Source organism: Hylaeus volcanicus, chromosome 3, assembly GCF_026283585.1.
Source record: "Hylaeus volcanicus isolate JK05 chromosome 3, UHH_iyHylVolc1.0_haploid, whole genome shotgun sequence".
NCBI classification, from domain to species: Eukaryota; Metazoa; Arthropoda; class Insecta; order Hymenoptera; family Colletidae; genus Hylaeus; species Hylaeus volcanicus.
This window is the reverse complement of record NC_071978.1, coordinates 29,935,091-29,961,304: the sequence shown is the minus strand read 5'-3', so window position 1 is coordinate 29,961,304 and position 26,214 is coordinate 29,935,091. Positions and strand designations below refer to the sequence as shown.

Genomic DNA, 26,214 nt, shown 5'->3' with positions numbered 1-26,214 from the left:
CCTAATCAAAAATGACTCAAATTTTACCAGAAACCATTTCTATCAATTATTTCCAGCGCACGTCTGATAAGTTTTTGGAATTCAGTTCATTTTCGATTACCCAAATCGCGACGCAAGAATGATCATCTAGTTCAAACAAAAGTTTTAATCGCACGTTGTTCTCTTAATGGCGTGCGAGAACTTTTACCGGAAGATTCTGGGAAAACACGATCCATTGTTGCCAGTCAAGATCGCTGCGGTAAAAAAGGCTCGAGCCGCGGTAACGAAACACTTCACGTCATTAAGTCTACTCCTGTGGCGAACGACATTGAACAAGCACATGACCTTAATTAATGTTTAGTTCAGCGGTCCCCAACGTTGGTGCCCTAGGGCGCCATGGCGCCCGCGAAAGCAGGTTTGCACATCTGGCAACTTGTATACTAGAAAAAACAGAATTTGTTATTATTAGACCGCAGATTTTCTGCATTTATTGTACAGGAAAATGTGACAAATATATTCTGAATTAAATCGAAAGACACAGACACTTTTTTTTTATACTATCTAACATTTATTTTTTTCTTTTACATTATTGTTTAAATAATAAATACAAAATAATTTATTTACATTTTTCATACAACACGTAATTACTTCTTTCCTCGTTCCACTTGCAAATAATACAAAATCACACTGCTAATTTGAATATAATTTCTTAATAGTTTGTTTATTATATACATTAAATCAATGTTAATGTTAATTCTCCGATTTACTGAAGTAGACAAATTATACACGCTCGTAACGTTCATTTCCTACTTGTTCATTCACCAGTTTGTTAAGAATTCATTTGTTTATATAATAATCTCAGATTTATGAAACAATTAACATGGCAGTGTATGCAGATTGACGAAAGGACCTAGGAATCACAAATAACGACAACTATAATACACGTTCTGCAAGTTGCTTATCTTGAAATTGCTTTTGCATTCGTAATTTCCTCCTTCGTACGATATACATTTCAATTGTCCACAAAATTACTGTGAGTGCTGTAACACTATTCATTATGAATATACAGGGTGTGTAGTGTCCAGCGAGATCGCGAACTTTGCCTAAAACAGGTGAAAAGACAAGTTGTATTTAGTTATATTAATAACGGTATTATTAACGATGTGAATTAATTAGCTTTTGAAAGAAATCACTCTTGGTTGCTTTCTAGATTTCTTAAATTGCTGTTAAATAGTTGAGACGTGCGCGATTGTTTTGCAAATTCCAAGAATTAGAACGAATTATAGTTCTTGTTTAAATGAAAATACGAAAAAATTGGTAAACCAAAATATTGAATGGTTTACATATCTTTATATCGATAAAACATTGATAGCAGTTTTTAGTTCTGGGACGCAAGATTTCCAGTGCGACTAGCTCGACTTCATCGCGTGATATGTGTTTTCACATAAATATCTTACTATTTGAGAACAATGCGATATTCGTTTTACACGTGCGACTAGTAATCAAGCTTCTTTATATTCCTGAGACTGGGTAACAATTTATTTTTCTCTTACAATGCTTACTTCTTGTCACTTCACCGTTCTGCCTCTCTTCATTCAGTTTCCTTCTACCCCTTCATTAACGTTGTACAAAATAGTAACATAATACTTCACTAATTACCATTTGAACTGCACGTGTGAATTTTTATCCAAATATATAAGACCGAAGTAAAATATACGATTTAGTTAAAATATTCCATTTTGTGGCTGATTTCACTAACCTACTTCCATAACTCATACATAACTCAAAAATTAGGCTATATACGAGCTTGAAAAATTGGTACAACGTTCTTTTATTTATTTTAATGCGCAGACGTTTCCGAAGTTATGGCTTGCATTCATGAATTACCTTTGCAGACTTAGATTAATTACGCACAATAGTTGTATCGAAGTAATAAGAAAGTTGGATCTCAATAAATCGTGCAGCAAATTCCAGAATAAACTTTTTTACCTCTTCTTTCTATCTTCATTGCTAATTGCATACATTTTCCAATGCTACTTTCCAGGTAGAATTTTGATCATTTTAACAGTGTAAAAGCTTTCAACAGACAAGTTTAGCTTCTAAAATTGGCTTTCTATTAATAGCTACATAATATATTTGCACGAACCAAGTATCGGTCCAGCAGTTAAGAGTATTATTCCATTCGCAATCATTTGAATCCCCGATGCATTAGGTAGCCTGTCGATTGGTACATAGTCAGGTATCACTAGACTCATATAAACCGAACGGATCCCTTTAGAAACTCCTAATCCAACCCCAACGAGCCACATCATAGATCCACAGGTAAACGTTACCACTGTATCGGAATTAACCAAGTTGAAAATCACGAAACATGAAAAGATAAACGCACAAAATCAGCGGTCTAATGAGAAAATGTTTGTAATACGTACACGTCCTAAAGAAGATTAGAAGGCACAAACTTAATAAATACATTATTCTCGGAGGCTGATCGAGCCATTCGCCGAGAAACGGAGCAAGAATTCTGGAAAAGAGATCCGTAATGGCAATTACGCTCATAACGGCACTGATTCCCTCGGTGGATAATTTCATATCTGTTAGGATAAATGGCGTCAGGACAGAAAAATTTGCCTCAGCGAAAATAGCAATCGACATTCCCATCATAATGTTCACATAGATTGGATCTCTCAGTAGGTCCAGATCAAATATCTGACCTACCTTCTTTAAGATATCTGCCATGACTGACTTCTTTTCGGGCCTGAAATTGCGAACACAAAGTGGAGTAACAAAGATAACAGGAAGCGATACATAACGCTTTATCGATGTTATCTGACATACTTGCGAGAGCCAAACGAGAAAAAACCTTCAAGTTATACATACTTGTCATTGCAATCGGTTCCTGTGTTTACCATTGCCTTCTCTTCGTTTCCTTGTAATAAAGAATCATTTTCTTCGAAAATGCCCAAGTTTTCTTTTCTCATCACTGAACCAGGTACGTCCGTGAAAATTGTAAAGCTGCTACCAAGATTGATCGTATCAGCACTCTTGACTGCAAGAAAAATTAACGTCAGTATTAAAAATTCTGGTTAATTTAACTTGTAAAATATTGTTTATACATACAAAAACTACGTTTCTTTCTTCTTAAGTGTCCCTTCGATAAGTCATCGCGTTCATCGATTATGTATCTATCAATGTCCACTTCGTCTGATGAAACTAAATCGTTATTTATTATTATAATCGATGCATTATCAAGAAATGCAAATATTTATGTCGAAATGTAAAAGAAACTTTTACACTGAAATAAGCAACGATTATAAAACAACGTTCAAAATATGTATTAAATTAGAATCCTTCGATAAAAATGTAATTAATGGCGTTTGTATTTTCGAATTTAATTAGAACATGAAATTAATACGATTATATAATTCTCTTATTAAATTGTATTAATTTTAATTTTTGAATTGATAATTTTAAAATAAAATTTACTTATAAATTTAAAAAAATATAATTACAGTATATATTATTTAGTTACCATTCTCCATTAGCTGAGGTGAATAAAGTATATCAAATCCATATATACTCTCAATCTCAGAGTCATAATCGATACTTGAAATAGTTTTCTTTCGTTTTCTTTGATGGTTGCGTAACTCCCATTCTAAGTCGTCTTGGAAACTAGTATTTTTCACGTCCGCAACAAGTTTTACTTCTGTAATCATTATTTGATTAAGAAAAGAATGTTTTTCGATCGTAACAATTGATAATGGAGTTTAAAATAACATTAACTTCATTTTACTACTGTAATTTATGTATTTTTTTAAATTCTTACCTCCAGTCTTCTTTTCTTTTTCGTTTATACATTTCTCCTCGTTTCGAATTACTTTATGCCATTTAAGTGGTTGAAGTAATAAGCTTCCTACCAATGAATGCAAACTAAACGCTCCGTATAGAAGAATTGTACCCTTTCAACAAAATATTTAAAAGCATAAAAATTATAGAATTCTTTCATCACACTTTCATTACGAACGATACACATTCGAAAATAAATAGATACGCTACATTTTCGCAATCAATCTTTTCTCAATCAACATTTTGCCTGTATTGTTATTAATTCAAATTATGAAAATACATGTAAGATATGTTAATATTTTACACTAAAAGCTTTACCTTTTCAACTGATCTATGTTTACTCTATTGTTCCATTTTTCTTTTTTAAACAATTTCTGTTTATATTACTAATTTTTTTTTTAATTGATACCGAATATATTACGAAATATCTGCTTAGATCATCGCAAGTTTCCATTGGCGGAAGTGAGCCAATCTACTTTATCTTGAATAGTTGTTCTTTTTATCTCGACTATCATAAACGTGACTATTACTTTTAAAGAACGAATAGCACGAATAACAGGAAGTTTTCCACAAGGTTTCGCAGTTCTCTTGACTTCAGAATAATTTGAAGTTTTTTTTTTCCAGATGGAATCAACATCAACGTTCGTTTACTTTATCATTACTTCGAAATTAAATAACAGTGCATAAATAACATATACCTGAAATCCATAATACGAAATTAAGAACGTCGTAGTTGGTGGTACAAGAATAGGACCGAGGCTAATCAATGTTAACGCTAGAGACATTGCCCGTCCCCTTTTAGTTGTAAAATAGGAATTCACTGCGTATGAAAAAGCAGAGAGTGTTGTACTCATTCCCAACGCTATGCAGAAAAATATCATTATGTAACATAATTAAATTTGCTATCGTTCGAAGAAAACCTTACGATTGTCTGACGTGTATTTTAATTTTCATTTTATTTTCTATTCTAACATTTAAAAAAATGAATTTTTCATTTTGCATCATATTATTCGTAGTATAGAAATTTGAGGTGTATGCAAATATTTTTTTTCAAATTACGAAATTTATTCTACATTTCTTCAGATAAACAATGTTATATGTCTTGTAAACTGTAAACCGTTTGCTCCAAAAATTATGTACCAATAGCGATGTCACCAACCGATGCTTATTTTTTATTAATCGTATAATTCTTAAATTATGCAATATTGCACTTACAAGCAAAGACACCATAGAAAATCATAATGACAGGAAACGACCTGGCGAACGACGTCATTGTCACTCCGATACAGTAGAGCAAGCTACCAATTATAGCCAATTTTCTGTATCCGAGAATTCGCAATAACGGTCCATTAATTAATCCAAGTAGCATACCAAAAGCTAAATTCGTATTAATAATAACCGCCCCCTCTGTCGCGTTGATCCCAAAGCGTGGAAAAGTGTCTTTAAATATCAACCCAAATCCTTGCATAAGAGATATCGTCGAGATCTGAGAATAGCAGTTTCATTTTGAATTAAAAATATGAATCCTAAGAAGACATATGGAATTTATATATTTTTTTGTTAATATGTAATACGTAATTAATAAGAGAAAGATAGCACGTATACTGTTCATTGTTTATGCAAATGATTTGAAAAAATTATGTGCATCATTGTAATCGACGTACCCCATTTAAAGCATGCCCCAAAACAATCATCCACCCCCATTTTCCATTCGGAGGCACTTTCACAGTTTCTTCTGCCGACATGTTTATTTCGTTCCTGTACCAATAGCGAACAAATGAACGATTTTTATTGTTTTGTTGCTAACTACATGTCGTTATATTGCGTTAATTTACTCGAATGAAATAATATTTTTGTAAATCAAATTTGTTGCAATTCAACTACCTCGCGACGTGACTGCTATATTCAGATCTTCTTTCCTTGGAATAAATTAATCCCTTGCAACGTACGTCCACGCAAACAACAATATCACTGTTCAAACATGCTTAATTTTCCCTAATCCCTATTTGTCACATCACCACCAATTTCAACGGAAAACTCATCCCACAGAATCCGCTGTACATCGTATTGCGCTGTTTGCGATAGCTTTCGAGTGTTTTCAATAAACAAATGGAAATTAGAGACACAGTTCCACAAGAATAATATTGGTTTTGCGTAGTCACGATGACAGGTGTCAAAGCGTTCGTTTCAAATGAAAACTGATCAATTTCGATACGGACGAGTGCCGACACAAACTGCCAATTAATCTAATCTGTAAAAAGAAGCGCCGACACAATCTACCAATTAATCTAATCTGTAAAAACGACATCCCCGTCATGCACTATCAGCCACATTTATCACAAGAAAGAATTGGATTTGTTACGACATTCTTATTGATGCGTTCTGTAATAATAGTCACATTCAATTTCTAATTATCATACGTTGGCATATTAATATATATTTTGTGAAGGATTCAAATATTTGTTTTTGAATTTCATCGATTTATTATTTTATTATTGGAATACATCGATTCATGGTTTCCTTGCAAATGTAATTAAATTAAGAGATCAAGTCACAAATTAAAGAAATACGAAGAAGAAAGAAGTGTGGGTGAAATGAGGAAAAATATCGAACGGATAGTAAAATATTAGCATGGTGACGATAGTGAACGGAGAGTGAAGAGATGAAGTAATAAGGTATTTAGAAAATGAAGTTACATATTAAATAGTCTGTTTCCTTCGAAACCTTTAAGGCCATTAAAATTAAACGAATGTGTCTAATATTATTTTGTTCATTTTATTTTAAGTAATACTATCAACCTATTAACAAATCCTTCTTGTGGAAATGTTTGTTTCTCCATTTAAATATATTAAAAACTGCACAAGATTAAACATTTAATGGTGTCTTTGGCGCCATTTTATTTTCCATTGCTTTTCTCGATTTTCGTTTCGTGAAATAAATCTCAAGGGACCAGGAAATCACAGTCAAGAACGTGAAAACATTGAGACAGTGAAGCATGATCCCATAGTCCGATGTAACATCTCTGATCCAACCCACAACTGGACCCAGCATCAACGAAGTCACGCCACCAGCTAGCAGTTGTATACCAGTTGCACCTGGGAGCCTCGATAAAGGCACATGACTTGGAATCACGAGGGCCATAAATATTGTTCGCAAAGCTTTACCTGCGCCAACTAGAAATGCGATTGCTATAGTCACTCCAAAATCGCCTGTGTAAGCCAGCACTGGAAAAGTAAATTCAGAGATTGTATGAACTGTGTGTAAAATGAAAAATTCTCTTTATTCTCGATATAAAAATTAAAATCGAAACTAAAACTTGAATGATATATTTTCGTTATATAAATTGTGTGATACACTTCGTAACTTTGTATTCGTTAATTGTAGAATAAAAATTGAAATTTTAATTAGAATGAAATGAAATGTATCTCATAAAAAATAAAAACAGAATAAAGTTTGAATATTAGAATAGACATCTGATACGAATTCAACGTTTACGAAACAATAAAGTGAATTAATAATCTCACCGATACGACCAAGTGCTATTCCAGAGATTCCAACGAGGAAGAAGGTCCTGTTTTGCCAGCCAATGCAATCAGCAATAAAAGGAATCGTCAATCTGGTGGCCACGTCGACCCCAGCAAGAATCGACATCACAGTTGCGACTCGGATCTTCGAAAATCCGAATTCGCTCAAAATGAACGGTGTCAATAACGAGAAATTCATTTCCGCGAAATTGGCGAACGTGATGCCCAACATCATGTTTACGTAAATAGGATCACGAAGGAGATCAAGGTCGAAAAAGATTATCACGGCTTCCAGAAAAGTTTTCCTCTCTTCTTTGACACATTCCTAAAATGGACACTGAATTGTATTACTATAAATTACTATTACTATTAATCTGATGTTGTTATTAATCTCACCTCTTCCAACAAATTAGCAGTTTCTACTTTCTCAGGTATGGCCGACTTCTGTTGTAGTTTCTGACTGCAATCAGGATCTTTGCACTGTTCAGAGTCTTCAGCGTGCTCGCAGGACTCGTTGAGAATGATCAGTGGAAGGGCAGGTGTTTGATAACACGAAATTCTCCGTCGATAGCTTTCTGTTTCGCTGTTTTGTCTGGAAATAGGTATAAATAAATTTAGAGGGTAAGCAGTAAGATTACGTAAGCAGTGACAGGAATATCCATTGATAACACTGGATATCCTTACTGGATTTACTTTCCAGTTGCTTAGAAACAAAGTTTTATCCTCCTCAAAATGTTCTTAAAATATTACAAACTAAAAGAAACATAAAAATATGTAAAATGCATTTTCTGTTTAATTATTAAATTTTCAAATTGATTATCTCCATGTATTTTAATATTTTTAACACGTTGACCGCCATACCGTCCGTATAATAATATGTCACGGAATTTTGTTCGCCAAGGAATTAAAATAATTAATCCAGAAGCTAAGGTGTCAGAGAAAATAATTATTACAACAAATGTGATACTATTTAGTTTCCAATTGCCTAGAAACAATGCCTGAGCATCCCGGAAATATTAACGACAATCAGTCTGACAGTCAACGTGTTAACGATGATTTAGTAGATTCATTACACTTACTCTATGCAACAAATATTTACCTATTAAGATTTCTTACCGACGATCCTGTGTTGAGACTGGATTGCCTGCTCAAAGATATCGACGGTCTTCGGCTGGGATTTCTCGAAGTGTTATCCTTCCTCGATGTTCGAGATGTTATTGACACAGTTGACGTATCTTTTCTGGAGAACCTATTTTAAATAGTTCAATTTAAAATTTTTTAATTTTAATTTTACCATTTTTAATTTGAGAAAAAAAGTCACAGATAAATTTTTATTTTAGGCTGCTGGGCGTATTTTATTCACGCATACAAATTATTATCAATATTAGATAAAAGATAAAATGGACGGAGTCTAAGAAACGGGATCAGAAAAGTGTAAATCTAGGAAATAGATTAGATAAAATTGAATTAAAAAGGGGATAATATAAACAGCTTGTTATCCGTTGTGTCTTCGGTGGATATGAAATGAATCCGAGAGGTATCAGTTTTTGTTTCTGACAGTATTTGTTTTTAGAAATTTATTATTTTGGAAACAGCATCAAAAATATATTATGTAAATCGGAAAACATGTGTTATACATTTCACATTATTACTTCTGTACTTAGATTACTTACCAACCATCGTTAGCTCGTGACATCATAATGGCACCAGGGCCCATTACGTCTATCCCGGAAGCTCCATCTTCTTCGTCGTCGTAATACAAATACTGACTACCGAATTTCCCCTTCGCAAGGCTGAAAGTACCGTCGCTGTTTCGTACACCGCCAACGATGTTATCCAACGATCTGCTTTGAACGCTACTTTTCCCATTTTTGTTCAATGGCTCTGTCGTCTGGACATACATTATAAAACCGTTACGACGAAAAACGTCTGACATTACGAAGTTCTTAATTTAATCAGGTCTGAATGTAACAGTGTATATCGGATCGTTCCAGATTCGAGCAAATTTTGTTCGAAATAATTGCTTGTAATTGATCTAGTTCAATCAAATAATATTTATTTTTTTATTATTAAAAATAAACTATCTAGTAACGTGACTGTTATATTCGGATCTTCTTTGAAATTATTATTTATCGTTAAACTGTACCTTACTGTATGGTGACGTTTCTGAAATTTCGTTAACGATTAATTTCTCAGTATTTCGTTTTTGTTTCGCGTGCATTGAAACGGGTTGCAAAAGAAGAGCACAAGCGACAGCGTTACACGCAATCCCACCAAATATTAGAATGGTTCCCTCGATACCGTACTTGGGCATCAACAATGTGATTACCTAAAAAGTAACACGCTATTTCATGAGCTATTATATCAAAATTAATATTTCGTTCGTTTGCATTTATTTAATGTGAAGTTACCTGTGGTATTACAATTGGTCCCATGCCAGTGCAAGTCCAACTGAGACCAGTCGCGATTCTTCGTTTTTGTTTGAAATAAGTATTCAAAGCCAACGAATTCGCCGACATTGCTGTACCAGTTCCAGCACCTGAAATTATCGCCCTCAAGGTTAAATGTTTTAGCGGCATCTATTTTTGAAAAATGTAAAAACGTGCTAATTAGTGGTCATATGCTAATTAGTGGTCATATGTTAACATAACGTATCACTGCTTTATGCAATGATTATTTTTCTAGGCGACAAGGTATTTTTGGAAATTACATCGCAAACTGGTTCCGTTTTATCTTATCGATAATGAACGGAAAGTTGTGAATAATGATCTCTCCTGAGATTAATAAAACCAATTCGTGTACCGTGTGAATATTATGCTAAAATCAATGAAATTTAAAATTCATTTTTAAACCGAATGAAATTTAAAAATCGTTTTTGAAAGATCATTTGCCTCGTCTTATCGTCGCGGTACGATGACTTGTATTTATTTTCGACTTACCATATAAAAACGAAAAGAAAATTAATGCTCCAGTAAAAGTTTTCATTCTCGATAGTACCATAATCGACACAGCGGAAATAAGAGCGCCTGTGAAAGACACCTGCCTATAGCTGAACTTCCTGAACAGTGGCCCATTTGCTAATCCTAAAACAAATAAGAGTTCCGTTAGAAATATTCGTTAGAATATATTAAATAATTTCAGAATGCGACAAATAATCACTTTTATTAATATACACTTGTCATGATTCATTGTAGCATACTTTATCGCATTATGTATGATACAAGTGATTGTATTACAAGATATCGCGAAGATATTAAATCATTGATCTCGGACGGTGAGTAATCATTTTTGAAATTCTAAAAATCGTAACGCTATACGATTGATGTAACAATCGATACTTTCAGTCCACGAGCAGACAATTTTCTTTTAAACAATTTATGTGACATATTATGTATTATGTTATATATATGTCGTAAACGTTTTGGAATGTAGATATTAACCCTCTGCACTCCAGCCAATTAGGCTATACGTTAGTATCCAACTCCAACAATCTCTCCCTTCGATTTCTGAATTACACGATGACGTACGTAAACCAGTATTACAAATTCTATCACGAGCATTGTATAACAAGCATTGTGTTGCAATAAGAATCTTTGCATCCGATTAAAAAAGCACAAGTAGCATACGATATTTCCTCATGACGTCACCCCGTTGACATCGTCGTGGCAATGACTAACGAATCTAATATCATGAAAAAAAATCAAGACGAGCGAAATAATTGGGTACAGTCGTGATAAGAACACGTTTCCTCGTTCGAGCATGGGTCGCGTTGTTTTATCAGCTGATATCGCACAATTACATCAATTGTAGCAATAACTCGCGCGTTCCTGAACAAACACGACGTATTTAATAAAAAATTGCGACCACGTACATTAAAGGCGGCGTAGATAATGAATAATTAAGATGCGGCTCACCGATGCAAGCAGTCACCGCGATATTCATATTCAATATAGTTGTTGTTTGCGACGAGTTGATTCCTAACTCCGTAAATCTGTCTCTAAATATTAGTCCGAAGGATTGCAACACTGGTAGTATGCAAAACTGAAAGAATTATATAGTTATTTCAATTTATTTATAAGAATTTCGAGTAAGGGTGAATTCGAGGAAGGAGCAAAATTTATTTATCGTTACTAGTATTATTTATAAGAATTTGAGGCAATGGTGAATCCAAGGACGACATTTTTACTAAGTATATGTATATCATTGTCATTATTAATTATGAGAACTTCTGTGCTGTTGTTAACAAACAAATTCCTAAAACCCTTTATTTGTTTCGACGCTGTACTTTTTTAATTGTTACGAAAATTGTATTACAACTCTTCAGTTAAATAAAATCCAACCTTAAATAACGAAAATAATTTATAAATCCAATAATTTAATTAGTTAAATAAAATCTAACTTCAATAAAATCAATAAAATTGATAAAAATAATTTGTGAAGGCAAAAATTTTACTAATCAAATAAAATCGTAAAACTTCGCAATCGATACGTTATGAATATTAAATGAAATTAATTCCAGATCGACTGCTCGATATTATAAAAAAAAGACATACATTCCTCCATCAGTGTTATCTTGTACGCTCTCATGTGTAAAAGGAAGAAAAAGACAAAATAATACAAGCAATTATTCAATTTTACTACTGTTGTAATATCCACTCTGAAGTGTTTCCATTGATTAGATAAAAGGAGCCGGAATAATCTAAATGAAAGACGTTTTTAACGTGTCAATGAAGCCTTTAATGTTGACGTCTTTAAATAATACAAACTTCTAATATTGAAATCCTGACTTCTAGCTCGAAGATCGTAATAAAAATTCATAAAGAATTTCTTAAAATCGATTACAACTTACGTTAGAGAATCCTGCAGCGATTACGATAATCCAACCCCATCCACCATCGGGTGGATGGAAATTATCATCAGAATTCCGCGCATTTTCCGTTTTCTCTTTCGGTCGCATCTTCTTCTCATCCGGCCCGTTTTGTTTCACAGACATGACGAGATTCCATTAACTAAGGCTTTTACAATACGACACTTTACTCATAAACTGACCTCAAGAGGTATAATGTTCCAAGGACACCGAGCGGTATCTGAAAACTGTTAAGCGTCGAATGCGTTTCCCATTCCATTAAAATTGCTATGTTTCCGGTCGCGAGATCTCCGGTCTTCAACCTTTTTTCCACTTCAAACACTTAGAATGAGTATAATCATTCAAAAGAAGAATTTCATTTATATATGACACCGGGATACTGTTCTCTTTCATTCAGTAACAACATATAGCTGCGCGCCACTATGTTAACGACATAATTAAAAAATTCCCAGGAACGATACATTTAGTATGAGAGTTATATCGAGTAATTATAATTAGTTTACGCGAAACGAAGCCCGGTTCGATTGACCGTATCGCTTGTGCGTCTTACTGGAAGAACCAACGCGTTTTCACTTGGGGTGAACAAACGGCACTCAAATCGTAAAATTCAAGCATCGTATTAATACTGAAAGATAATTCTCGTTCGGGCCGGCTTAACGTTTCGCCAGAGATAAACTGGCGGCGTACAACGACTGTGATCCAAGGTGTACGTTACACCATGCAAACAGTTTGATTTGTGCAAGGGAATGGCTGCAAGTAAACATTTAACAACAAACGTTGGCTACGTTGCTATTATCTGGACGATAAAACTGTTCAATTGAATAATGTGAATGCGTCAAGGCTAAATATTTTCCATTTTATCTACCGACATGCTTTACTTGATTACTATAGAAACATATAACAAGTACTTAAATAGTAAGTAGTAAGTAAGTAAAGTAGTGGAACTAAAAGTTCATTACAAGTATTTGTGCATATAGATACTATTGATTTATTTTTCATGTTAACGAAAGTCAAGACACATGTCCGAATACTTTTAGAATGATTCATTCATTTAATGCACTTATTGATAATAAGAGTCGTAGGTTCGACTTGGAATTCTTTAGTTGTTTGTTTATATTATTAAAGTGTAAGGCCCAATCTGGCTCTAGCATCCTAATCTATACAAAGCAATTAACTATGAGTCAATTAATACAACTATATAAATACCGGTGAACATTATATAGTGGTGAACATACCGAACTAATTTCGGAGTTTGGTCAGCGCCTCTATCAGGAACACGCCCAAGTTTGTCCTCAATAGTTCCTTTTTTTACTGCTAGATGGCGCTATTTATATAAAATTATCGACGGTGGTATTAAAAAAAATATTTTCTTAGATAAATTTTATTAGTACAATACTATGATATACCTATAAATTTTTAACTACAACGTAATAAAATAGAAATCGTTTATTATTACAAACATGTTCCATGAGTTGATATAATCTTTGTAAATGGCGCTATCTTCACGACAAACTTGGGCGTTTTCCCATAAGAGGGCGATACCAATTTCTCGCGGGAAATTTAAATATATTTATATAATAATATTATTTGACACATAAATCTACATTGTGTTTAATTGTCGTTAATAGAAAGAAACAAAAAATTATATTATCGCATCAGTAATATCAATCCAATAGCCAAGATGTTTCCACTACACACACGGATCCAAATAGACACATCAACACATCATAAACATTTCAAGATTTCCATAAGACATTCCAAATCATAACATTAAGTGTACTATACTCATTTATTAAATACATTATAAGAATGCAATACAAAATTATTAATAAAGTATACAACACGAAATAAATATGGATTACATTTACAATGTTTTAAAGAAAATACTTCAGATGTAAATTTAATTTTTGATAAACTACACATGTTACTGATCAGCACTCGATTTTTGTTTTAATTCATTTATCAAGTGCAATAACTCCGCACGCTTTGTACGTGTTAACTGTTTAGCTTGATCATAATCATATCCATCTACCCTTCCAGTTTTTGAAACATTCTCTGCAACTACGTCTGTTAGACATAGAACATAAACTCCACAATCGTATGGATTGTCTTGTTGAGGACAGTCCGCTTCAACAAATTTCTTATTTGATTTATCTTTATTGAGTACAAAATTCGTTATATTTTTTGCAAATTTGGAAGCAATATTATTATTATAACCTTTTGATGAATCAAAATGGTAACACATTTTATCTGCTTTACAATATACTAATAAACTCCAATGCGATCCTCCTGCTGTATCTCTGCTGTCGCAATTGTTTAAAGGGAAAAATATGCATTTGCATTCCGATACACTAGCATGATCCAACAAAATGCTATATTCTGATGGATCTGTCATCTTGAGCAACTGCGTTAATTCAGGACTCATGAAGTACATTTCTTTCTTTTCACTTGTGTTATACTTTGCATCCAAGTATTCAAAATAGAATCCTATTACAACATCATTCAACCAATGAGATCCTTGCAGTAATGCTACATCCCTTGCTCTAAGTAAACAGTCATAGTAACTCAAAACAATTTCATCCGAGTTATATTTTGCCATGTTGTTCAGTACCCCAAAATAAGTGAATTCCTCAGAACCTAAATTACAACTTGATTAAAAATAACGAAAGAATAGTTAACATTCTTATTTTGTAATAGTTCTTATTTTGTAAGATACCAATTAAATGTTTCTCTGAAAATTTTCATGCTTTTGTAATAACCTTCTGCACGTATAACTTAATTACCATCAAAACTTATTAAAGCATAATTTGTTAAACCAGCAATTAGATTTCTTTTGCATTGATGAATACATTAATCAATTTACAAAACACATATAAACACATGTTCAGAATAGTGATATAAACAATACTCTCTTTTGAGAAAGGGTGTCCATCTGGTGGTGAACATACTGAACTATTTTTCGAAGTATAGTCAGCGTCTCTATCGGGAAAACGCTCAAGTTTGTCCTCAATAGTTCCTTTTTATACTGCTAGATGGCGTCATTTATACAAAATTATCGACGGTGGTATTAAAAAAAAATATTTTCCTAGATAAATTTTATTATTACAATACTATGATTTACCTACAAATTGATTATAGGAACGTGATAAAATAGGATTCGTAAATATTTTAAATGTATACCGATAGAGGCGCTGACCGGAGTCCGAAAATAGTTCGGCTTGTTGACCGTTAGATGGCGACACTACTTTTCGCGGGAAATTTGAATGTATCAATTTAATTATATTAAAGTATCAGTATTATCAATGCAATAGGCAGGACTATTTTACACAAATGGATCTAAATAGGTAGAAGATTTTATCTGCAATAATAACAAATTCATAATGTTGTACTCGTAGTATTTTAGTCACGAACGTAGATGTTGCACTTGACTAAAGTAAAGAAAGAATAATCATTCATTGATATATACACGCTCTGACTTAAAACTAACAAATTTATGGCAGCGATATAACTCAACAAATGGTTCTAACACTTTTCTGTGACACAAAAGGCTCCAAAATCATTTAAATCTCTTTTTCAATCATTAGATCAATGTCTCTGAACAACTATAATATTCATCGCTGGCGGTGAAGTGATGAAGCCATCGACTCCTAGAAGACTCGGCTCAGGATCTTTCTCTGGCAACATAAAGTGTAGCTTTTGGAATAAACATGCCGCAAAGAGAAACATTGTATTTTTCGCTACGGTTTCGCCCAAACATTTTCTTCGGCCTGCAAATAAAGAAGTAAAAAAAGAATTATGATAGGAAATATACTTGCAAGGCTCATGTGCCTTCGTCACCTGTGCAAAGATTTTTATTTGATTACATTTCTAATAGTAGAATAACGGTTACCTAATCCGAAAGGTATAACCCACGAGTCGTCGACGAATTGTCCATTATCGTCAATGAACCGTTCAGGACGAAACACTTCAGGATCTCCCCAGTGTTCTTTATCCATGTGCACGCTTTTAAGATTCGCTAATAACGAATAATTCTTCTTAATTCCGTAACCTAGTAAATTAGTATCTGCTAGCGCTCGATGCGGAAGAGTAGTACCAGTAATGTTTGCTAGTCTCAGTACTTCTGTTAAAACTGCGTTTAAATATGGCAATCTGTAAGGTAATATATAGTTAAAATAAATGAAGGAATGGTTCATTATTTATTATTACATTTATGGGATATTTATCAATTAAATAGCTTACTTAGATTAATTAGTTTTATAGATTTCATCGAACTTTAGTAATTCAATTAACAGCGTAGATACTTATTATTAAGTTTCTAGAAGATTTAAAAAAATATATTTTACCGATTTCTATCGTTAAGAGAGGGACAAATATCCTTCCCTATGACTTCGTCAATTTCATTGTGCACTTTGTTTTGGACATCTTGATGAACCACTAGGAATGCTATTACAAAGCCAAGGCTATTGTCTGTTGTATCTACCCCAGCCACAAACAAATCCTTCAAAACATAAACTAGTTGTTGTTCTAGAACACAATGTTAAGATTATCAGCGAAAAGTGGGCAGAGACAAACACTTGAAATTAAAATATTATCGAGATTGTTCGTCGCTGTGTTTGTGACTTTATTTTTATAGCTACTTATTTATAGCTGCTTATTTTTAAACGAATGAATGACTTGTAACAAAATAATTTTGCGGTGATAATTAAATGTTCTAATGTAATATAAAATAACGTTTACCACTAAAAGACGATGAGGATGACTTTGCTTTCTGCGCTTCCACCTCTTCCAAGTAAGAATCAATAAAATTTGTAGATTCTCCGCCAACGTTATTACTTTTATGCTTCGATATCACATCCTGCAAAATAATAATAAACAAGCACCCTCCTCAAGGAACCCTGAACAAGTTAAGACATACCATGAAAAAGTCGTCCAGGTGTTTGTGTCGCTCCTTCATCGCCGAAAATCCTGTAAGTCCTGGGAACAGGAATCTCAGAAAAGGGAAAGGATTCAAAACGCCACCCGAAACGTTCACGGATTTAAGAACGTTTTTAAATACGTGTATCGCTTCTTTAAATTCGGCAGTTTCCGTGCCCACGTCGAATCTGAAAACGTAAAAGCGCTGTTTTAATAAATGCAGTAACTAAGTAACTGTTCCTTATTTTAATTACTCACTTCGTTCCATCTAAGATGAACCATAAATTGCTGAAAACGGCTGCGCTGATTACGGAATACATATTGGTCAATGGCTCGTTCTTCGTTGATTCGATAATTATATTCGTCAATGCGATCGCGTCTCGCTGAAGTATGTCGTCCATCGTGAGCTTTCCGAAACCGAACTGTCTGAGAGTTCTCAATGCAAATCTGTAAGCGCAAAGACTATAATAATAATAATTATAGTAATTTAGACACAGTGATTATAATATTTATTATTATTAATATAGTAATAATATATAATAATATTCAGACTGATTCAAACAGATAATTCAAAAATTAATTTTATTGCGAATACCTTCTCTGACTATGCCAAACATCGGTGTCCGTCAACAACAACCCCCGCATAAAACCACCGCATCTGAACCTAAAGATGAATCCCTGCGGTCTGCCATCGAATTCCGGTCGATTTAACATCTCCGTAATAGCAGCTTTACCAGAAACAACGACCACTGGTTGGTCGAAGCCTAACCGAAGACCAACAATCGGTCCATACTTCTCCGCTAAACGGCTCCAAATATCGATAAACAAGTTGGTCTCCTTTACTAATTTAGCCACATCGAGTACATTTCCAATGATAGGAAATCCCCTCGGGCCTTAAACGATCGAACGAATTAAATAGACCGAAGATACAGGTGTTCAAACACGTACGAACATTTACAAACGTTCTGGAAATTTATGTTACCTGGAGGAAATTTGTGTGGTCTTCTGTAGTAGTCGTATGATAACACAAAAATTAACGCAACCACGAGACACAAAATACCCAACCACATCGTCGATTCAATGGATGGACTTTTTTATGGCACTGATTCGCAGAATTGTTACTGTTCGAACCTCTACAAACTCCTTCTCATTAAATATCGTGGTAAGAATGGTTATTCTAAATGTTATTGTAGTCGGTATGATGATCAAATTACGCTGGATCTCGTTCGAAATAAAATACTTTCAATTATATTTTCGAGGAACATTTAGTTTAAACTTCACTTTACCAAAACAACCAGAACTGTGTATGCACGCACATCCAATTGGAATTTAAGGGAACAGTATCGCACATAAATTTTGTACTACTCTCATAGAGGATGATCCGTCCGACTCTCGTTTAGTGAAACTACGTTCGTTTCAATGATGACAAATATTTATAGAAAAAAGATGTTAGTGCACTTTCCTCTTGAAACCTGGAACAGCAGCACTGCAATGGTCGGTTCCAAAGACTTTTAATACGTAAGACATCCCCTTTCACCAACGTGTTGGGCAATATTCCTAAAGCTGCTGGTTTTATGTTTACATACGTGCTTAAGGTCTGCGCGTGTATAGGTCACTTCGCGCAAAGAGACGGCATATCAGCGAGCCAAACTGTGTGGCACAATAACTTCTCCAAACTTTGAGTGGCCAGTTGATTTTAACTTGGCTATACACTCGATACAGCCGGAACAGTTGGAGCAAAGTAGAAAGTAGAGAATCCCGTTCCTGGAACTTTCCCCACCCTCCGAGTTGACTCTTTCTACGGCCTGATTATAATTCTCCCGTACCCCATATATCGCATTCCGATTCGCTGACACACTGGCCAAATTATTTTTGCTAATTTTCAGTTACGCAAATAATTGATTCTATCAGAATTGGAAACGAGAAAGATTCACGTATCTGCATAAAATGTAGATTTAAATTGATTTCAGCGAAAGTAAGGACCGAATTACAAATTTAAAAGACAAAAATAGAAAAAGTTAAATAAGAATGTATCTTTGATACCAAAAACGTTCCAAAGAACTGTCAGAAAGGTGTCACAAGGCGCAATTCACCTTCCTTAGAGGATACACCTATTTAATCTTCAAATGCAAATTAATTTTCACGGAATGAATGAGAAAATGAAAAAATTCCCCCGCGGCACTTCGAGTGATACACGACTGAAAATTTCCATAAAAGAATAATGTATTGTCACGGTATTCATAACTCACAATCACCAAGGTTTATTCAGAGCTATCTACATAAATACATACATAACGAAAATACATACCTAATGTATATATTAATGTATGTAACTGAAATGTATACCTAAAGTTTCATTTTGAAATATAAAAAAATAACGAAATTAGAAGTTAGGGGACATGAAAAGTGTGCGAGTGTATCAGTGTACAGGTATTTTTAAGTTTGGCAATTTAAGGTACTGTTTGTACAATTTTATTTTGAAATCTGTGAAAGTGACAAAATGTTAATTTAAAATCTACCTTTTTACTTAATAAATCTATTTAATTTTTAAATTAATTTTCAGCGCCTGCAATTGGGACGTGCCGGCAATGTCGAACTCGTTGTTACATGTACACACGTTCGGAAAATAAAACAGTCTCCCCACAGTACGTAGCGATCGTTTATAGTCCACCAGGAAATGGATGCCTCTGGCTAAAGTTTCTTTCCTGTCGCGTGTCTCGCGCTGTAATGTTCGCCTCCGATCTTCGGCAAATGCTCTAAAACGGCTGTCGGGAAAGCAAAATATGCAGTACTAAGTATGTTAAAATTAGAAGCTGAAAATATCCAGTTGACCTTTAAGAATGAGGTCCCGTGGTCATCTCAAGGTAGATCATCGACCGTGAGAAGTTCCTCTTCTCCAATCTCCCCACTCTCTCCCTCTTACCATCACCCCGATTTTCCCCCAGTTCCACTCTCCACAGCTAGTCATACACCGCTGTGACATACTTCTGACTGGAATTTTTTTTTTTTTTCTCAAACGCGTTCCACGCTACCAGGGTTCAACGATCCATCCGAGAGTGTGATCTGTTACCTGGTGAGCACTGCTAGTAGGACACTGATCTCGATAGCTCTCGGAACGTGTGCAAGGGCTGCTTCGGAGGCATTCGAATAACTGGATCTGGTCCACCAATTCTTTCGTTCCCTTTAGCTTGATGGATAGTTGACACGATAAACTTATTACGAGAATTCGAGCAATTTACATCTTAAACGGGAGATGGGTTCCTTAGAACATGGTGTATTTAGTCAGATGTTTAATTAAATTCATTTATTCCGAGGTAAAATAGTCAATCATGAAATGCTATGAAAAACATGTCAAGTCATTAGTGAAATAATGATTATTAAATTTAATTTTGATATTTAAAAATATGACTTTTCTTTCTTACTTGCTTTTGTTCTTCTAAAAATTTCATCGAGTTATAAAAATGCAGTTGCATAACACAAACATGTATTCCTAATTGTACATTGTATAACAATCCTGTTTTAGGTACAAGTCATCATACAGCCCCTTTTTTGTAAAGGAGTAAAGTAAAGAAACAGTAAAGAAAAAATAAGAAAACATCGCAGAAAATGTTAACGTTTAATATAGTTAATAAAATAAAATTTCACAGAAAATTATAAGGTTCAACTTTTACAGTTAATAACATTCAGTCTCACTGATGAATCACAATAAAAAGAGAAATATATAAAGCAGCACAGAAAATGTTAACGGTGCATAAATATAGTCTGTCTTGTCGAATGTTGAATTTTCCTCGACGATTCCGCGTCTATACGTTTGACAAAAGTGTTAAACGGGCTTTCACTGACTCGAAAATTTCGAACGATATATCGATTACTTTGTTCCACTTACTTTCTCTCTCGTATTCGTACTGGCACCATTATTTAAAGTTCAAGCGTTTCTCGTGTGCCGTGCTCTTATTTCGCATGTCGTGAAGTGGGGTTCACATTTTACGCACGAGTTCCTCTCGCGTATGCGGTCAGGTGTGCGCGAAAAATCGTAGAATCCAAGATTTTTCGAAACGAAGCCGGATTTCGACGGAAGATAATTGCCTCGCGCCGCGTTTGAAAAAATGAACGCGCAAAGGGCAAAGTCATTGAAATTTTAACCCTGGTGCGATCTCAAGGGTCGTTTTACACAAGAAATTTTTAACGAGGTTGAAAAAGTAAATATTTTCATTAAAACTGCGGTTACAAATATTGAATGTAAAGGTACAGACTTAACTTCTACGCCTAATAATGTTAATGTTTTCGATATGTAAGCAAGTGTTGGTTGTTCGAGAGCAGAACAAGTGGGTCAGTACAGATCCCAGAAGTTCTAAGTGCAAATGATCAAGGACTAAATAAAAAGGGGAAACAAGAGAGGGGGAGAAACTTCGATTCGTTAAATGAACAAACGAGTTCAAATCAATTCAGTAAAACCTGCTTGACGCCCGCATCCTTGAAAGCGATCAGTTCCGTAATATGAGGTTGGGCTGTATGTATACCAACAGGATTTTCAGCTGCGGCACGCCTCTTACTTGTTTACGTTTTTTTCTCGGTTTCATGTTTCGACTTCTACATTAAATATAGCTCACAATTAGGTACAAGAAAATAACTTTTATTTTACTCAGCAATATCATTAGACGATTTACTTTTTGGGTTTCCCCTTTTTAATTTATAACAACAAATAGAACTTCTTTTCTTGTTATTACAATGTTCCTTATTCATTATCTGTTTGTGAGAAAGTAATCTTCATTTTATTCGGCGATATTATTTGACAATTTACTTTTAGTTTTCACTTCAGATCTTCTCCAAAAATTAACCCTCAATTTTTTTAGTATAATCCTGAAATGTATGTATTTTCCCTATTTTATCGATATATTTAAATTATATATTATAACTTTATTTCACCAAATATCGTAATACCACTTTGTTAATTTAGTAAAAATAGTACCTAAAAGTAGTAGCAGTTGGTAGTAATTATAGTACTATTACGCTAGGCGAATGCCTAAGTTCGAGCGGTTATGGGATGCAGGAAGTGACAAGCGGGCCAAGTACGTTTTTAGAATTATTTGAACATGAATTAGTTCCGTCCTCTCTATCTAATATTGACAAAGTCTTTTGTCGTTGTTTTATGTAATTCTATTCTTCTGCGACACGATGTATAATGACATTGTGAAAGAATCTAGGAATTCCCGACCGAATACGGGAATTTCCCGTTTTCCTCTCTCGTTATCTCCATCGCTACCGATTTCACTTCCGTCGCAATGATTTTGTTTTTCCGTCACGACCATGAGCTATTTATACTGTTTGCGTTATGCAAGGAAAATTCCCAATCTCTTACTTTTCGTAATAATAATTCCAGAAAGCGTAATAAATAATAAAATGGATATTAATTATATATTACAAATTCTATTTCATTATATAAAAGTAACTCCAGATTGGCCCTTGGCGTGTGCTTAGAAAACGCTAAAACCCCCATTTATCAGAAACAGAGTTTGTGTTTCGACAACTTCCCAATTAACCCTCCAATTATGGGTCTATGGGTCTATGTTACTTTCAGGTAACATGCTAATAAATCGACACTTTACAAAATAATTCAGATTCTTCACGAGATACCAATAAAAATATTGTCGATACTTGGAAGCACCATCAACCTGAAATATCGAAGTAGATGCCTCCCAAGTTATTTACAGAAAAAAAAATTCCCCCCATAGGGGGTTAACGCAGAGGGTTCAAAAACGAAGAGTGAAGTCACACATCCATAGGTTCAATACCAGTCTCAACAAACGAACTAAAAACTGACCCAACAAATCTTTTAATTTATATCTATATGTATACGACAGTTTTCGTTTACAGAAACTCGTTATTTATTGAAACCACTTAAAAACGAACCGAACCAGAGAAATTCCTCCGCAAACCCATAAACTACTCGCTAAAGAATAGCCTACCCTCGCCACAGTCAACAACCCCATCCAAGAAGCCATCCCAGAAATTCACCTTCGATGGCACCCCAATGCGAAACTCGTCCCCGGACGTACAATGGCGATGGTCCTGGGAAGATGAGAAAAAGTTCCGAAATATCCCGGAAACCGTCTACCTGAAATTTTTGGCGAACACGAACGGAGGCTGGGGACGGTTTAGGGAGGGGGAGGGAGCGGAGTTGATGAGGCGGCGGCGAGGGGGGGCGGAGAGGGAGAGAAGAGAAAAGAAGAGAAGGGGCCAGAATGACACGGTTCGTGTGTTACTCATTGTTTTCACGAAGGTGTGGTAGTAGGGCGCAATGGTGTTAACTGCGTATTTACTAAACGACGAAGGTGTGGTGGTAGTCGTTCCAGACGTCAGATGCTAGTGACGAAGGAAGTGGGTTTCATTGGTAGTGGTGGAGGTGGTGGTAGTGAGCGCGCGGCACACTTCGCGCTTCTCTTTGTAAGTTCTCACAGTATCACGCACCTCGGGTTACTCTCGCAGGTGAAACAAACCGTTCCTCTATTCGGGCGGCCGCGTAACCCATCCAGAATTTCTTTCGCGTTCTCCATGATCAATCCGTGAACGGTGTTTACGAAAGCGCCACTGTGGATCCAATGTGTTCGAACGCGAGCGACGGCCTCGGCCCTTGTGACTGTTATCGGTGTGCCGTGCCACTGAGAATCGCGTCTACCTGAGGGAAGAGAAGAGAAGTGAATCGCACTTCAGCTCGGTGCTCCGTTCTGGACCACGTGCTTCGTGACCCGATCTACGATTTTCTTTCTTTTCTTTTTTTTTTTCAAATTTTTGAATCGCCGCCCACGCTGACAGCGACCAGGCACCGAATCCTGCAGGTGACTCCGATTCGCGGTGCTACTGGATAGTCTGTCAGGTAAGAAGGCTTACGTTCACTTTTGGGGGAATTAAGAAACACAAGATAGGTAATATTTTAGAGTTTCTGTGGGCGTTTCTGGGTGAGAAGAACATTTTTATGCGGAGGACAATTAAATCGAACGAAGTAGTATAGTAGAGGAAACGATTTTGAATTTTTGTGAATGTACAAACTTGGTGTGAGAGATGATAGTTCGTTCACTCTTTGGTAATTATAAACTGAGAAGAGTGTTTTAGACCTCCTATGGTCGTCTTCGGGTATGAACAAAATTGTTCCACCTGCACAAATACAATTATATAAATAGAGCGAAGAAATTTGTGAACAATGGAAGTGCACAAAATGGGAAACACTTGATATAATAACTATGTGAATCGTGAATTCTTAAATAATTATGTATATTAGATACTATAGCAGATACACTGAAATCGTTATCAATAATCTTACACCATAATAAAATTGTTTTTATTGTGTGAAATAAAAAGTCTCCTTAAATAGTAGCACGCAGCAATTGAGTGTTAAAAATGCAGGAGAAAGTGTACAGATAAATTTAAACACGAAGAAAGCGCTATCGTTTCGGTTCTACGCTATTTACCTAGTGCTACTTTGCTATTATACTGAATTAATGTAACACACGTAGAACTTACATCTTACTTGCAAATTTGATATCAAACTATTTTACTAACAATGCTAACAAAATATCGAATTTACTAAATAAAGTCATTATAATTTACAACACGTTCAATTCGTCCAACGAATGTGCATTTTTAAATACAATACAGTTTTTAATTAAATAAAATTAAATAAAACAAACTAAAGTCCAACGCATTAGTGAAAGAGATAAAGTAATTCAGTTTCAAATGCATATATTCGTATACGACTTGAATGAAATACTAAATAAAGGTGAAATATTTATTTCCTCTCCATTTCGGCCATTTAAACGGTATTTTTACATTTCCCTTCGCGTACACCGCTAACCTTTCGAGAGATTTTATTGAAATGCGCGCTGATTGATCGACGACTAATTCCGTCCGAAGCCAATAATTGTAACCCACTTTTTTTCGGCGGCGTGTTGTATTTCTAGGTACTCGACAGATCCATTTAATACCCAATTACTTCATGAAAGACCAATCTCAAACGAAACTTGCCACACATACATATACGTAGGTATCACAGACGAAAATTTAACACGTGTACCAAAAATGTAAATATTTGTAAAATGAATTATTTCAAACTAAACTTGAAAATAGAGCTTTCGTCTCCCCGCTCTCATTGCAGAAAAAGAAGATCTGTTAGCTGAATACCCAACCATATCAATCGATTTTCTTATTTTTTCACAAATTTCGAACTGAATTATATAATGTTTTTATCATTATTTAATTCACACTTATTATTACTTTTGAGTAGCTATATGTTACCTAAATTCTGAAAACCTTGAATCTTCCCTCCGTTTTTTCTTGGCTCTCTCTCCCTTTAGCCTTAGATCTGCCAACGAAAATACTTGCTCCAATAGTCTGGCGACTTCTGCGACCGTCGTTGAAAGCCTTTTGGTAAGAAGCTGTTGAGCTTCTCCGTCACGTTTACTTTAATTGTGCGAGAGTCATCAAATCTGCCCCCGTTTAGCTTCATTCTGACTCCGTGGAATAGGAAGAAATTTCGAGGGGCGAAAAGAATAGGAAGGACGGGTCACCATAGAGACTTCCCCTCGATATGAAATTCCTGAATCGAAACGAAATCATCGCGCGAAGATCTTTCAACCGGAATCGCTTCGCACGAATCGAATATGTCAATTTTGATAGTCATTTCTCGAATAGCACAATCGCCGATTGATAATCGTCAGATCTTTTCACAAAATTGGTTTTATTTTTTAATCTTTCAACCGTTGGCAGTCCAAGTTTTCAACGACAAAATTTAAGTTTGCTACAAGTTTAAGTTTCTCGCAATCAGAAATTATTGGTAAAATTAATTATAAGAGGCCACCATTTATTTTAAATAGTAAACGTTCAGTCAATATGTTAATTTTCTGGATTCGAATCACCTGAGAAAAGTACTTCAACTATTACGTCAAACTTTGTGCCTAGGGAGGAGTGGTTGGACCGCTGAGGGTTGATACAGTGATAAATCACATGCTAATTCATGAAATCATCGCTAAGAGCAGTTTAATGCAGCGAAAGATAATGCCACGCTCTATGTTCAGCCATTGTGTTGATTGTGGG

The 26,214-nt window shown here is 34.9% G+C and overlaps 3 protein-coding genes across 10 annotated transcripts; all 3 read right to left on the bottom strand.

Moving 5' to 3' along the window:
• Positions 1–207: 207 nt before the first annotated feature.
• LOC128873749 (uncharacterized) lies at positions 208–12,896 on the bottom strand. Of its 4 annotated transcripts, XM_054117551.1 has the most exons (12): positions 12,196–12,896; positions 11,261–11,387; positions 10,286–10,429; positions 9,758–9,885; positions 9,493–9,675; positions 9,020–9,237; positions 8,446–8,595; positions 7,743–7,938; positions 7,347–7,671; positions 5,707–7,046; positions 5,487–5,580; positions 4,723–5,348 (listed from the first exon to the last, which is right to left on the bottom strand). In XM_054117551.1, exons 1-10 carry the CDS (start codon positions 12,337–12,339, stop codon positions 6,688–6,690), a joined length of 1,974 nt encoding a protein of 657 aa, XP_053973526.1. In that variant the 5' UTR covers positions 12,340–12,896; the 3' UTR covers positions 4,723–5,348; positions 5,487–5,580; positions 5,707–6,687. The 4 variants fall into 4 exon arrangements, with proteins under 4 accessions (XP_053973527.1, XP_053973528.1, XP_053973524.1 ...); XM_054117552.1 differs by lacking the exons at positions 7,347–7,671; positions 7,743–7,938; positions 8,446–8,595; ... (4 more) ...; positions 11,261–11,387; positions 12,196–12,896 and adding exons at positions 208–1,082; positions 2,126–2,314; positions 2,409–2,734; ... (3 more) ...; positions 3,803–3,935; positions 4,521–4,684 and having other exon boundaries at positions 5,038–5,308; positions 5,707–6,683; XM_054117549.1 differs by having other exon boundaries at positions 4,722–5,348; positions 5,487–7,046.
• Positions 12,897–13,917: 1,021 nt separating this feature from the next.
• Positions 13,918–15,133, bottom strand: LOC128873311 (sentrin-specific protease 8-like). Of its 3 annotated transcripts, none has more exons than XM_054116805.1 (2): positions 14,973–15,127; positions 13,918–14,850 (listed from the first exon to the last, which is right to left on the bottom strand). In XM_054116805.1, exon 2 carries the CDS (start codon positions 14,810–14,812, stop codon positions 14,138–14,140), a length of 675 nt encoding a protein of 224 aa, XP_053972780.1. In that variant the 5' UTR covers positions 14,813–14,850; positions 14,973–15,127; the 3' UTR covers positions 13,918–14,137. The 3 variants fall into 3 exon arrangements, with proteins under 3 accessions (XP_053972780.1, XP_053972779.1, XP_053972777.1); XM_054116804.1 differs by having other exon boundaries at positions 13,920–14,850; positions 14,997–15,132; XM_054116802.1 differs by having other exon boundaries at positions 13,927–14,850; positions 14,930–15,133.
• Positions 15,134–15,550: 417 nt separating this feature from the next.
• Positions 15,551–18,703, bottom strand: LOC128873351 (methyl farnesoate epoxidase-like). Of its 3 annotated transcripts, none has more exons than XM_054116874.1 (8): positions 18,110–18,703; positions 17,723–18,020; positions 17,386–17,574; positions 17,129–17,315; positions 16,951–17,068; positions 16,557–16,737; positions 16,103–16,362; positions 15,551–15,980 (listed from the first exon to the last, which is right to left on the bottom strand). In XM_054116874.1, the coding sequence occupies exons 1-8, from the start codon at positions 18,195–18,197 to the stop codon at positions 15,799–15,801; spliced, it is 1,503 nt and encodes a 500-aa protein (XP_053972849.1). In that variant the 5' UTR covers positions 18,198–18,703; the 3' UTR covers positions 15,551–15,798. The 3 variants fall into 3 exon arrangements, with proteins under 3 accessions (XP_053972849.1, XP_053972851.1, XP_053972850.1); XM_054116876.1 differs by having other exon boundaries at positions 17,723–17,935; XM_054116875.1 differs by having other exon boundaries at positions 17,723–17,927.
• Positions 18,704–26,214: the final 7,511 nt, after the last annotated feature.

Excerpts from the sequence above, each read along its gene's own strand:
- LOC128873351 (XM_054116874.1), bottom strand. The coding sequence starts at position 18,197 with ATGTGGTTGGGTATTTTGTGTCTCGTGGTTGCGTTAATTTTTGTGTTA. Across the intron at positions 17,316-17,385 it reads TTCATCTTAGATGGAACGAA|ATTCGACGTGGGCACGGAAA; the intron begins GTGAGTAATTAA and ends TTACGTTTTCAG. Across the intron at positions 17,069-17,128 it reads ACCTGGACGACTTTTTCATG|GATGTGATATCGAAGCATAA; the intron begins GTATGTCTTAAC and ends ATTATTTTGCAG.
- LOC128873749 (XM_054117549.1), bottom strand. The coding sequence starts at position 12,339 with ATGTCTGTGAAACAAAACGGGCCGGATGAGAAGAAGATGCGACCGAAA. Across the intron at positions 9,238-9,492 it reads AAACGTCACCATACAGTAAG|ACGACAGAGCCATTGAACAA; the intron begins GTACAGTTTAAC and ends ATGTATGTCCAG. Across the intron at positions 7,047-7,346 it reads AATAGCACTTGGTCGTATCG|TGCTGGCTTACACAGGCGAT; the intron begins GTGAGATTATTA and ends TTACTTTTCCAG.
- LOC128873311 (XM_054116802.1), bottom strand. The coding sequence starts at position 14,812 with ATGGCAAAATATAACTCGGATGAAATTGTTTTGAGTTACTATGACTGT.